Raw genomic sequence first — 13,737 nt, 5'->3', positions numbered from 1 at the left:
GACAGAGCACAGGGTGAGATTTGGTTGGGACAGAGCACAGGGTGAGATTTGGTTGGGAGAGAGCACAGGGTGAGATTTGGTTGGGAGAGAGCACAGGGTGAGATTTGGTTGGGAGAGAGCACAGGGTGAGATTTGGTTGGGACAGAGCACAGGGTGAGATTTGGTGGGGGCAGAGCACAGGGTGAGATTTGGTGGGGGCAGAGCACAGGGTGAGATTTGGTTGGGACAGAGCACAGGGTGAGATTTGGTTGGGACAGAGCACAGGGTGAGATTTGGTTGGGACAGAGCACAGGGTGAGATTTGGTTGGGACAGAGCACAGGGTGAGATTTGGTTGGGACAGAGCACAGGGTGAGATTTGGTTGGGACAGAGCACAGGGTGAGATTTGGTTGGGACAGAGCACAGGGTGAGATTTGGTTGGGACAGAGCACAGGGTGAGATTTGGTTGGGACAGAGCACAGGGTGAGATTTGGTTGGGACAGAGCACAGGGTGAGATTTGGTGGGGGCAGAGCACAGGGTGAGATTTGGCTAGGAAGGAGCACAGGGTGAGATTTGGTGGGGACAGAGCACAGGGTGAGATTTGGCTGGGAGAGAGCACAGGGTGAGATTTGGTGGGGACAGAGCACAGGGTGAGATTTGGTTGGGACAGAGCACAGGGTGAGATTTGGTTGGGACAGAGCACAGGGTGAGATTTGGTTGGGACAGAGCACAGGGTGAGATTTGGTTGGGACAGAGCACAGGGTGAGATTTGGTTGGGACAGAGCACAGGGTGAGATTTGGTTGGGACAGAGCACAGGGTGAGATTTGGTTGGGACAGAGCACACGGTGAGATTTGGTTGGGACAGAGCACAGGGTGAGATTTGGTTGGGACAGAGCACAGGGTGAGATGTGGTTGGGAGAGAGCACAGGGTGAGATTTGGTTGGGACAGAGCACAGGGTGAGATTTGGTTGGGAGAGAGCACAGGGTGAGATTTGGTGGGGGCAGAGCACAGGGTGAGATTTGGCAGGGACAGAGCACAGGGTGAGATTTGGTTGGGACAGAGCACAGGGTGAGATTTGGCCGGGAGAGAGCACAGGGTGAGATTTGGTTGGGACAGAGCACAGGGTGAGATTTGGCGGGGACAGAGCACAGGGTGAGATTTGGCGGGGACAGCACAGGGTGAGATTTGGTTGGGACAGAGCACAGGGTGAGATTTGGTGGGGGCAGAGCACAGGGTGAGATTTGGTGGGGGCAGAGCACAGGGTGAGATTTGGTTGGGACAGAGCACAGGGTGAGATTTGGTGGGGGCAGAGCACAGGGTGAGATTTGGCTGGGAGAGAGCACAGGGTGAGATTTGGTTGGGAGAGAGCACAGGGTGAGATTTGGTGGGGACAGAGCACAGGGTGAGATTTGGCGGGGACAGAGCACAGGGTGAGATTTGGCGGGGACAGAGCACAGGGTGAGATTTGGCTGGGAGAGAGCACAGGGTGAGATTTGGCTGGGAGAGAGCACAGGGTGACATTTGGTTGGGACAGAGCACAGGGTGAGATTTGGCTGGGAGAGAGCACAGGGTGACATTTGGTTGGGGCAGAGCACAGGGTGACATTTGGCGGGGACAGAGCACAGGGTGAGATTTGGTTGGGACAGCACAGGGTGAGATTTGGTGGGGATAGAGCACAGGGTGAGATTTGGTGGGGACAGAGCACAGGGTGAGATTTGGTGGGGACAGAGCACAGGGTGAGATTTGGTTAGGACAGAGCACAGGGTGAGATTTGGTTGGGAGAGAGCACAGGGTGAGATTTGGCTGGGACAGAGCACAGGGTGAGATTTGGTTGGGACAGAGCACAGGGTGAGATTTGGTGGGGATAGAGCACAGGGTGAGATTTGGTGGGGGCAGAGCACAGGGTGAGATTTGGTTGGGACAGAGCACAGGGTGAGATTTGGTTGGGACAGAGCACAGGGTGAGATTTGGTTGGGACAGAGCACAGGGTGAGATTTGGTGGGGACAGAGCACAGGGTGAGATTTGGTGGGGGCAGAGCACAGGGTGAGATTTGGTTGGGACAGAGCACAGGGTGAGATTTGGTTGGGACAGAGCACAGGGTGAGATTTGGTTGGGACAGAGCACAGGGTGAGATTTGGTTGGGACAGAGCACAGGGTGAGATTTGGTTGGGACAGAGCACAGGGTGAGATTTGGTTGGGACAGAGCACAGGGTGAGATTTGGTTGGGACAGAGCACAGGGTGAGATTTGGTTGGGACAGAGCACAGGGTGAGATTTGGTTGGGACAGAGCACAGGGTGAGATTTGGTTGGGAGAGAGCACAGGTTGATATAGTAGGTGGTGACATTAATTACACTGTGGGTGCTGTAAAGAGGTGACATTACACGGTGTCACCCCCTCTGTGACCTCGTTGCCGCGGGTCACAATGCCTGAACCCGGATACCCTGTGCGGGTGTCCGGGCTTTAGTATTCTCTGCGCTGACACTGAGCGCCGGTTGGAGGAGCGGACTCTGCAGGTGGCCTCATCCCTGGGACCCCCGGGGAGTACTCTCGGGGGATCAGAGGTACAGAATCCCACAGGGTGACCCCAAAAGTAGCCAGTAAATGGGAACAGAGAAGGGATTATTTGGGGTCACAATACACAGGGAGTATGACAATGCAATCAACAGGTCTCCAAATAGGAGGTCTATGGGGAAATAGGTTAAAATTAGAGAGGGCTGAGGATCCCTATACTAGTTTGGGTTTTCTTTTGGGGGGTCCTCATGTCTTTCCTTTTGGGGGGGCTTTAATTACCAGGGGTGGAATACTCAGCATCATTATACAAGTAGAGTGCTTATTATTAATATAAAAGACTTGGTGTATAGAGATACTCATCATAATTATACAGAGCAGAGGCTTCATTGTCCAGGACTTGAAGTGCTTACAGATATTCAGCACCATTATACAGAGCAGTGTTTATTTTATTTATTTATTTATAAAATATTTTACCAGGAAGTAATACATTGAGAGTTACCTCTCGTTTTCAAGTATGTCCTGGGCACAGAGTAAAACAAATAATACATGGTTACAAGTACAGTTACATAAATGAACAAGGTATACATTATATACAGAGACATTGCGTGCACAGTTAAAGAAAATATATATTATGAGCGTATGAAACAGTTACAGACCAGGTTAAAATGTGAGACAGCCTTAGATTTGAAAGAACTTAAACTGGTGCTGGATGTGAGAGTCTCTGGTAGGTTGTTCCAGTTTTGGGGTGCACGGAAGGAGAAGGAGGAACGTCCGGACACTTTGTTGAGCCTTGGGACCATGAATAGTCTTTTGGAGTCTGATCTCAGGTGATAAGTGCTGCATGAGGTAGGGGTGAGGAGCTTGTTCAGGTAGCTGGGTAGCTTGCCCAGAAAGTATTTAAGGGTGAGACAGGAAAGGTGAACTTTGCACCTAGACTCTAGTGATGACCAATCTAGTTCTTTGAGCATTTCAGAACAAAACGACAAATTCAATTGTAGAGGGTGTCAAGTTTGCTAAGGTGGGTTTGAGGAGCCGAGCCATATACTATGTCTCCATAGTCAATAATTGGCATTAGCATCTGCTGTGCAATATGCTTTCTGACCAGGAGACTTAGGGAGGATTTGTTCCTGTAAAGTACCCCTAGTTTGGCATAGGTCTTGGTTGTCAGGGTATCAATGTGCATCCCGAATGTTAAATGGGAGTCAAACCATAAGCCCAGGTATTTAAAACTAGTGACGGGTGTTAGGGTGGTGTTAGCGTTGGTTCTAATCAGGAGCTCAGTCACTGGAATCTTTACAAATTTAGTCTTGGTCCCAAATACCATTGTTACAGTCTTGTCAGTGTTTAAAAACAGTTTGTTTTGGGAAATCCAGTTTTCGAGTCTCAAAAAGTCAGACTGAAGTATGTGTTGAAGGTCAGAGAGGCTATGGCTGTGTGCATATAGGATTGTGTCATCTACATACATGTGTATTGAGGCTTCCTTACAAGCTGTGGGAAGATCATTAATGAACACTGAGAAGAGTAGGGGCCCCAGAACAGAGCCTTGCGGGACACCACAGGTGATATCCAGGGGGTTGGAGTTAGAGCCTGAGATGGACACATGTTGGGATCTTCCTGATAGGTAGGACTGAAATCAGTTTAAAGCATGTTTCCCTATTCCAGAGCTCTGGAGTTTGTTAAGCAGGATAACATGATCAACTGTGTCAAAAGCCTTTGCAAAATCTAGGAGTACTGCACCAGTGAGTTGTCCCCGTTCCATTCCACACTGGATTTCATTGCAAACTTTTAGCAGGGTAGTTACGGTGGAGTGTTTGGGACGAAACCCAGACTGGAATTGGCTAGGGAAATTTATTATCAGTGTACAGAGATACTCAATATAATTATACAGTGTTGCATATTTATTATCAGTGTATAGACACTCAGCATCACAATACAGAGCAGCATGTTTTTTTTTACCAGTGTATAGATAGAAACTCACCACTATGCAGTGCAGCATTTTTACTTTCAGTGTATAGAAACACAAAGTATCATTATATAGCATGGCATGTTTATCATCAATGTATATATACAGTACTCATCATCATTATACAATGCAGGGTGTTCATTATCAATGTAAAGAGACATTCAACATTAATATACAGCACAGCACGTTCATTATGAGGGGCAGGAAGTATACAGCAATACTCAGTATCATTATACAGCGCAAAGTGTTCATTATCAGTGTTTAGATACACACTTAGAAATACGCAATGTTAGCTAACCTAAAAACCCAGTCCCACAGTATTATATATCTCTATATTCAATAGTGTGAACTGCAGTGCTACTGGGAAAATCACCTCAAATATACCACAGTAAACCAAGAAGCCCCAATACCCATCCAATGTGCCAAGTGACTGCATTCCCGTGTATATGTCTTTCTGATAAGTATGGCTCATTTAGTTCAATCCTTTCGCCAAAACATGTTAAGCTGCAACCATGACAAGGTATAGGCCAGGGGTGACCAAGCTCAGTCCTCAATGGCCACCAACAGGTCAGGCAATAGGGATATCCCTGCTTCAGCACAAGTGGCTCAATCAGTGGCTCAGACATTATGACTGAGCCACCTGTGCTGAAGCAGGGATATCCTGAAAACCTGAGTCTTTTGAATTTCCTCCACTACATGGAGAAAAAATGAAACAAAACAATGACATAGTGTACAGGGGTGCGCCCCCCTGTCTGCTCTCCCCCCCCCCCTCTTACCTGTTCTCTGGCGTCATGTGGCGTTGCCATGACGACGCATCGCCAGAAGCTGCCGGAGACCAGGTAAGCGAGTTACAGAGGGCTTGCGCTCACTCCCCAGCATTTAATTTAAACGTTTTGGGGAAGAGCGCAGGGCGTCTGTAACCACCGTGCCCCCTCCCCCCCCCAAAAAAAAATCTTGCGCCCCTCTGATATAGTCAATAGCATGGGATGTGTGCTGTGTGCAGTGTCTATGGGGTTAACATTTAGATGCACTATGGACCCTAAACACAAAAGTGTGCTAAGCTTTAGCACGCCTCAGCTCCCATTCATATCAGTGGCGGTAAAGGTTTGCTAAAGCTTAGTACCGTTTTGTGGATCTGCAGCTATATGTGCTGTGTGTGAGCTACGGTGCAATAAAAGCTGGTTAAAAAAAACAGGAGCGCCCTAAACAAGGGGGACAAAGTGATAATAATTTTGCGCAAGAAACACACATACTTTCTAAGAATACGGCGGCAGCGAGTGTCTATTTCCACCTTTACCCGGGGAAAGAAATCGCTCAATGACCACGGTTATTACCGGTGTGTGCTTAGACCTGCTGATTAAATACGGGTGGATAAGCTTACGCTTAATAGGGCTAACAGACCTCCACCCAATGTACAATTAGATATAGCCAACGTTATTGCATCCCGCGGGGGAAATGGCAGGATAGCCCCGTCCCCTTATGCACGGGTGATTCAAAACAATGGCCGCTTCTCCCGCTGGCGCAGTGTGAATGCTTCAGCGCGCCACGGGCTGCAGTAATGCTGGCTGCATCTATACAGAATCTAACCAAGCTCGAAAACCCAATTCCAAAGTATTTCCATATTTTTTTTACATCAACTGGAGTGTTACTGGGAAAGTGACCTCACACATACGCAATATACCCCCAGTGTGTCTCTAGCAAACAGACTGACACCATTGTGTTGTTCTGCTCCATCTTTCTATTTGTAACAATCTTCCAGCGTTTTCATTAGGATCACTGATTGGTATTTCTATTGTGTACTATATACTCACCAAGTGTGAATAGTATTAGTCACATCCTGTCTGACCCGCTGTATACCACACAGCTGCACTATGTTGTGGGTTGTTCCCTCTATTTTATGAACTTGTGAGTCACTGAACACCTCAACATTCACTCAGAGAATATAATGACATTGATAGTATCATTATACAGCGCAGCGTGTTCATTATCAGTGTGTGCAGATACTCTGCATCATTATACAGCGCAGCATGTTCATTATCAGTGTGTGCAGATACTCTGCATCATTATACAGCGCAGCATGTTCATTATCAGTGTGTGCAGATACTCTGCATCATTATACAGCGCAGCATGTTCATTATCAGTGTGTGCAGATACTCTGCATCATTATACAGCGCAGCATGTTCATTATCACGGTATACAGATACTCATCATCATTATACAGTACAGTGTGTACAATATTAATGTATAGAGATACTTGATATCATTATATGCTGCAGGTGTTATTATTGAGTTATGTGTTTCCCCAGATAGCGCTGGGGATCAGATATGAGTTTCCAGGAGTTGGATAGTCCGGCTACTCGCAGATTCCCCATCGAAGCGGGAGACTCCCCCAGCCTGTCCACTGCGCAGGAAAACCCTGAGCCTGCCATGCCTGGGACTCCCCCAGTCAGGTACAGGGGGCCTTGGGCTTCATAACCAGCACATACCATTATACTGTAAAAAACTTACCATTGCGTAACACACTGCAACAACTAACACAGGGTACAGGGACACTACAGGGACAAATGTATCCATTAGAAAGGAACCTTGTCCTGCAGAGCTTACACTCTAATATACTGAGGGATAGAGGTATAATACAGGGAGAAATGTATCCATTAGAAAAGAACCCTGTCCCGCAGAGCTCACACTCTAATATACAGACGGATAGAGGTAGAAAACAGGTAGAAATCTATCCATTAGCAAAGAACCCTATCCCACAGAGCTCACACTCTTATAGAGCAATGCAGGTAAATAAATCAATGTATTCCTAGCCCACAGGGCTTCCAATCTAATATACAGAGGGATACTAGTGAAGGGGTTAATGAGATCACCTCTAAGTCTCTGAGAAGTGACACATTACTGAGCTGCATATCCGGGCAGCCTGTCCCCTCCCGTCTGAGTCCCTGGTTTATTCGGTGACTACTTGTGAAAGGAGCCGGAGGTGACAGACTGCTTTGTGTTTAATGTTCTACCAAATTATAGGTGGTTTTTTTCAACTCTTTCTTTTCACATATAAACAAAAGCAAATGGAAAAGTAATACAATATACTGACATATCAAATGTAATCCAGTGTGATACAGGTAACATGTTTAAAGGGGGAGAGGCACATAAAGGGAGCTCACAGAGCATTGCTACAGGTGATAGGGGAGGAGAGGGGTGTATGACATGCTGAGTATGCAGAATGTATAACGAGACTTCACTCAATAGTCGAAAACCTATCCTACTGAGACAATACACGTTTTGTACAATGTTGCTGTATAGACAATAGCCCCCATATTCTGAAGAATGTACAGATAGAGCCTTTGAGATAATGAGTTTGCATGTCCATGGTCATGACAATCCAGATTGTACAATTGATCTGACGGAGGATCTTCTAGACGCTCCCAGGAGGCCGCAGTAACGTGTCTGGTAGCCAGTCTGATTGGATATAGGAGGCTGTATTCAGATTTGCAAAGGCCCGCAATAGGCAAACCTAGCAGTGTTATGTTGGGACTCTGTAATACCTTAGAGCAGTGTTTTTGAACAGAGGTTCCTAGTAACCCCTGGGTTCCCTGGGCATCCCTAAAGGGTTCCCTGAAATTGTCTAGGTCATTTGAAAATTGTACCAAATACAGAAAGATTTACAATGCATCTGATCTCAGACACACTATTAGAGAGGGTTGGGGTTCCTTACAATGCATCTGATCTCAGACGCGCTATTAGAGGGTTGGGGTTCCTTACAATGCATCTGATCTCAGACGCGCTATTAGAGGGTTGGGGTTCCTTACAATGCATCTGATCTCAGACGCAGTATTAGAGAGGGTTGGGGTTCCTTACAATGTATCTGATCTCAGACTCGCTATTAGAGAGGGTTGGGGTTCCTTACAATGCATCTGATCTCTGACGCGCTATTAGAGAGGGTTGGGGTTCCTTAGAATTTTACATAGGGTTCCTTAACCAAAAAAAGGTTAGAAACCACTGCCTTAGTGGCTAAATTACAGCCTTAATGCAGAGTGAGGACATTTTGGGGCAATTCCACCAGATGTGTAATAGGGCAGCCCAGTTGCCCGCGCTCTCTCCAGTAGAGAGGGGAAACGTCACCTATAAATCAGGTAGTATGACTTTTCTTAGACCAGGAGACATAGAGAAGGATTACATTAGATGCCAGATTGTCTCTAAATCTTCCATTGGGAGGGGCTGTCTAAGATCCTTTGCCCAATTAAGCATTTACCTATCATTTCAATCCGCAATGAGAGAGGGTGCCAATGTGTAATACAACATGGACGTCAGGCCCTTCCTGCCAAAAGCAGAATAACATCGCCGTTCAAAGAAGTGGGCCCTTCAATAGCTAACTAGTGGTTAAAAAGAGTGCAAGCTTCCAAGACCACAAAGGTCCCCTCTTTAGGCAGAGTTTTGCCATGAAAAATGGCCGTTTGTGTTCCTGAGCCTTTTTAACCACTAGCTATTAAAGGTTTCACTTGTACTGTACCTTACTTTTGCTCGGTCTATTCTTCAGGCAGATGCAGTGCTTCTAGCTTCTATCTAGAGCCATTCAAGTGGTTTGATCTTATTAGATTTGCCCTTATTTGTAACAAAGTTCTTCAGCTGAAGATATCTAAATATTAGGGCATGTTTTTTGTAGTTTTAAATAGATCTTTACCAACCAATATTTTTCTTAGGACAGGCTGAGACTGAGGCAAGACCGGGGGAGGATGGGGCTTTATTTTACTTTAGACCCTTATTCAGTTTACATGTACTGTATCCCCATAAATGATGCATGGGGATTTTTTTTTATATCCAACTCACCTGGCTGTGAAACCGGGACATGAGCCTGTGTTAAAAAAAAAAAAAAAAATAGTGCTAGGATTATCACAACAACATTCACAATAACTGCGCTTTTAAATAGGATTTTTAATTACATCTGATGCTGTTTTTTTACTGTCTCTATTTTGCAATGAAAATACCAAGGGGCCTATTCACTAAACTTCGATAAGTTAATTGCAACATCGATGGGGTTGGCATGTTCCTACTGAACGCTATGCATTTTGTGTACAAATGGTAGTCACTAAGACAAATCGCTATTGTTTTACCCATTTGCTAATAATAACATGCCATGCCGCACAAGCTCAATGAAGTTAACATTCGATTTGGCTCCTGCAGTCTGTAAGAGCTGCACAAAGACAGCTGCATCTCCCTGCGCAGCTCTTACAAGCGATCGCGCAGGTTTCATTTTAATAACATAGGATTGAAGCCGGGGGTCTCTGGAGCTTAACCGCCTTCATTCCAGGTCCAGGGACCCCCTGCTTCCCGAGGTTCAGGCCTCCGTAGGGGGTGCCGGTATCTCCTGCAAATTTAAATGTCCCGGTCACGTGACGCAGGCGATTTACACTTGCAGGAAATACCCGCACCCCCTACGGAGGTCTGTACTTCAGGACGCAGGGGGTCCCCAGACTTGAAACTAATGAGGTTCAGCTCCAGAGACACCCTGCTTCAATCCTATGTTATTAAAATGAAAACACACCTTAATTACCTTAGTGGCTAACCGCTAAGGTAATGAATGGGTTAAATAGATTTACCCCGCTTGTTGTTGGTAGAGGAGGTGGGTGAAACTTGCAGTTGCCCGAGGGTGGGTGGTTAGGCCTCCCGGGAGGGTTGCAGTAGGAGTTAACCCCTTCATTACCTTAGCGGTTACTACCACTAAGGCAATGAAGAGGCTAACACCTTCCGTGAGGCCTAACCACCCACCCTGGGGCAACTACCCCCTTCACCCACTCCCTCTACCACCAACAAGGCAGTTCCTGCTATTTAACCCCTTCATTACCTTAGGGGTTAGCAACTAAGGTAATGAAGCTGGGCTGTAATTTTATTTTTATTACCTAGGATTGAATCCGGGGATTTTCGGAGCTGAAATGAATGCAGTTCAGCGTCAGGGACCTCAAGCTTCAATCCTATGCAGTAAAAATAAAATAAACTCCGTCATATGCAAATCACGATTCCGATCTCGCCACCCTTTGGGTGATGATAAAAAAATGTGAGTGTTTAACCAGCGATCTGCATCTGGAAGCTTTGTGAATAGCAGTTACTGGTAAAAAATAAATGCACGGCTTCTTATAGCAAGAGTCTTAACGCATAGTAAAAAGCAGTTTTTCAAGCTATATTGCCATGTTATAGAAGCTTTGTGAATAGCTACACCGGCAATATCGCTTGAAAAGTGCACTTAACAAGCGTTAAGGCACTTATCGAAGTTTAGTGAATAGGCCCCCAAATCTCTGTTTGCTGACGGCGTATTTATCCAGTGTGCATCTTGCATTTTTTAAATGTCTTTTGTATTAAAATAGGACAAAAGAAAAATTGTAAACTACATATAGCCACACTGCTGCTAACTATCCATAAAGACAGGAGGGCAGGAATTACTTTGTGTGTGGGGTGCTGTACATACGAAATCAGTAACATACATACATTACCACAATGTAAAAATGTATAACCCCCACCCCCCTATTTCCAGCCCCCATGTATACATACATAAGCTTTCTTTCCTAACCCTGGATACAAACTCATACAGGATTGGGGAATCTGTGGCCTGTTAATATATTGGCCGTTTATGACTTTTAAAAGTCCTGCCCATTTTGATGTAAAAGAAATCGCACTCCCTGGCACAGAATAAGGCCGCGCCTATAGTGCCCGCGACGGCGACGCAACGCCACCCGTCGCCGCTAGCGAAAGTTGTATTTCGCTTTGCGGCGGCATCGCGGGCGACCCGGGTATTGATTGGTTCAGGGGCTGTCACATGAGGCGACAGCCCCTGAAAAATCAAATTATTCCCGGCTTCAGAAAATCGCGTCGCCACGTCGCTTTGTCGCCGTCGCGCATACTATAAGCGCACGCGGCGGCTACAATGCATTTGTTTTCGGGCGACATCGCGTCGCCGTCACTATAAGCGCGGCCTAAGGTGTTACGCAGATACAACTGGATCAGATGTTATTCTCTTGATGTTGCTGTTCTCTTCTTGCACAATGAGTGACATATGCTGTCTGCCCCGTCCCTGCTCTCATCCAATCAGTGTGACGTTAATTGAGTTACCTTGTCCCAAAAGGTGCCCCAGAAACATTCTGCCCTTCCCCAAACTAACACGTCTGAGGTCCCAGGTGCTGGGACACTTGAGATGCAAAAAGGCCCCTTTTTTCACTCCATGATCCTGTTAAATTGTTTGGTCTGCTCTTTGCAGACACTGTGTCTGTGTCACTGATGGCACATTAACACCTCCTTATCTCTGCTGCTCCTCACCACCAGAGCCCTTCCCAACTCTAAAGGCAGGGGCGAGGGAGGGGGACGTTTGTATAAATCCCTTTCATTAGTTTTCTGTGTTGTACAAATATGGATATTAATTAGCTCGTTTAGTACCAGGTGGCCAGCAACTAATTGCAGAGCAATATAACATGTAGAGCAATATGATCACATACAGAGTGTAATAACATACAGAGGGGTATAATAACATGCAGGACAGTATAACATGCAGAGCAGTGCGTTGCAGGCTCCTCTTGCAGAGACGGGGTTAAAAGGAAGGTGTCCAAGAAATAAGCCCATATATATTAGATTGTGTATGTAGCATCCCACTATTAACCCGTCTTCTCCCTCGCTCTGCAGGTTGCTGAGGCGATGCCCGGGGTGTCACTGCCTGACCTTGCCCCACGTCCCCATTGACGTATACCTCGCCATGGGGGGAAACCGCAGGGTGCGGACCACCTGAGAGTGAAGGCGGGGGGGAGGGGGGGAGGCGGGGAGGCGCTGGGAACATGAGGGGCCACCGAGGGACCGGGAGAACACGCAGAACGGCCAGCGAGAGGACGCTTTGTACATTCTAATAAATGGACATCTTCAAATGTTTTCTATTCCAGGCATTGTGGGAATCTTCCTTCTGTGCAGTGTGAGGGCTGGGAGGGGGGAGGGGGGCACTTGGGGTGGGGGGGGCACTTAGCGGGAACTTGGGTGCAATATTTGTAGCTGCAAAAAGCTGCCACAGATTGATAACTGAAAGACAAATCATTGAAGGAGCGTCTCAGTGAGTAAAGGCGCTGAGTCCAAGAAACAACAACACTGACTTTGAAGCAGGGGAACCTGGTTCAATTCCCGGTGTCAGCTCCTTGTGACCTTGGGCAAGTCACTTCATCTCCCTGTGCCTCAGGCTTCACCTGGGCAGGGACTGATGCCTGCAAACATGCTATGTACAGCGCTGCGTACATTGTCGGTGTTATACAAGGGGGAAAAACTATTATTATTATTATTGAAAAATGTGGTGATTTCCCCCCCCCCTCTCTCCCAGCTCTGCAGCCGGGAGAGTTTGATTAGAGAATAAGACATTGGTCACAGTTATCATGCAGTTACCTTGCTGTTAGAGTGTTATGCAGGGAGCCTTCCTCTCCTACTTATAACTTTCTGTATATGATCCAGGGTAAGAAAATAAACACAGAAGTCCCAGTGGCACATCAAATATGACACATTATTTAGTTCATTACTACATGGTTTTTTCTTCTCATAAATATGGGTCGTTTAGTTCAATCCTTTGCCCAAAACATGTGAGGTCTGCCACCATGTAAAGGTTAGATAGACCCTGCCAGCAGCTCCTGCACTGCCAATGTTACAGTCTGTTTTATTTCTTCCACTGCATAGAGAGAAGGGGAAAATAACAATAATAAAGCAAACCGCAAGGGATGGGGGATATGTGTGTGCGATGCCCAAGGCGTTAAAATATAGGCGCACAATATGTGCTATGGGTGAGCTACAAGTGCAGTTAAAACTGGTTAAACAAAAAACAGAAGTATCCTAATACTTGAGATTTATTGGGGGGAGCGCGGCATTTACAGAGGACCCGCGCTCTTCCCCAAAGCATTGAAATGAAATGCCGGGGGAGGCGCGAGGCCTCTGTAAGTCTCTCTTTCCTGGTCTCAGCCGCCTCTCGCCATGACGCCGCGGGGTCACATGGCAATGCATTGCCATGGCAACGCGATGTCACATGACATTGTGACATCATATGATGCCACCATGCCACGGAGCCGGTAAAAGGGGGGGGTGCGAGCAGGGGGGGGGAGAGCAGACAGGGGGCCGCAAGCAGAAACGTTTGCGAACTCTTGTCCCAATACATATAGTGAAAACAAATCTAAAAAAATACAATGTAAGAAAGTGCCACCGTTTCTCAAACTGACCCGGACTTGGTGTTGGGAGACGGAGAGAATGGGGTTTGTGTGTGAGAGTCTCCCAACGGCAA

General features: G+C 46.7%; 1 protein-coding gene across 1 annotated transcript in view; it reads left to right on the top strand.

Moving 5' to 3' along the window:
* Nucleotides 1-12,376, top strand: part of FAM229A (family with sequence similarity 229 member A) — a 31,541-nt gene extending 19,165 nt beyond the window's left edge. Inside the window, exons 2-3 of the mRNA XM_075606613.1 lie at nucleotides 6,764-6,907; nucleotides 12,120-12,376. Of these exons, the coding sequence (XP_075462728.1) occupies nucleotides 6,783-6,907; nucleotides 12,120-12,222 (228 nt within the window). The 5' untranslated portion in view covers nucleotides 6,764-6,782 and the 3' untranslated portion in view covers nucleotides 12,223-12,376. The remainder of the gene's footprint in view (nucleotides 1-6,763; nucleotides 6,908-12,119) is intronic.
* The last annotated feature ends 1,361 nt before the right edge of the window (nucleotides 12,377-13,737 follow it).

This window comes from Ascaphus truei, chromosome 6 (genome assembly GCF_040206685.1).
Source record: "Ascaphus truei isolate aAscTru1 chromosome 6, aAscTru1.hap1, whole genome shotgun sequence".
Lineage (NCBI taxonomy): Eukaryota > Metazoa > Chordata > Amphibia > Anura > Ascaphidae > Ascaphus > Ascaphus truei.
The sequence above is the reverse complement of the archived record's forward strand: the minus strand, read 5'-3'. Positions and strand labels throughout refer to the sequence as shown.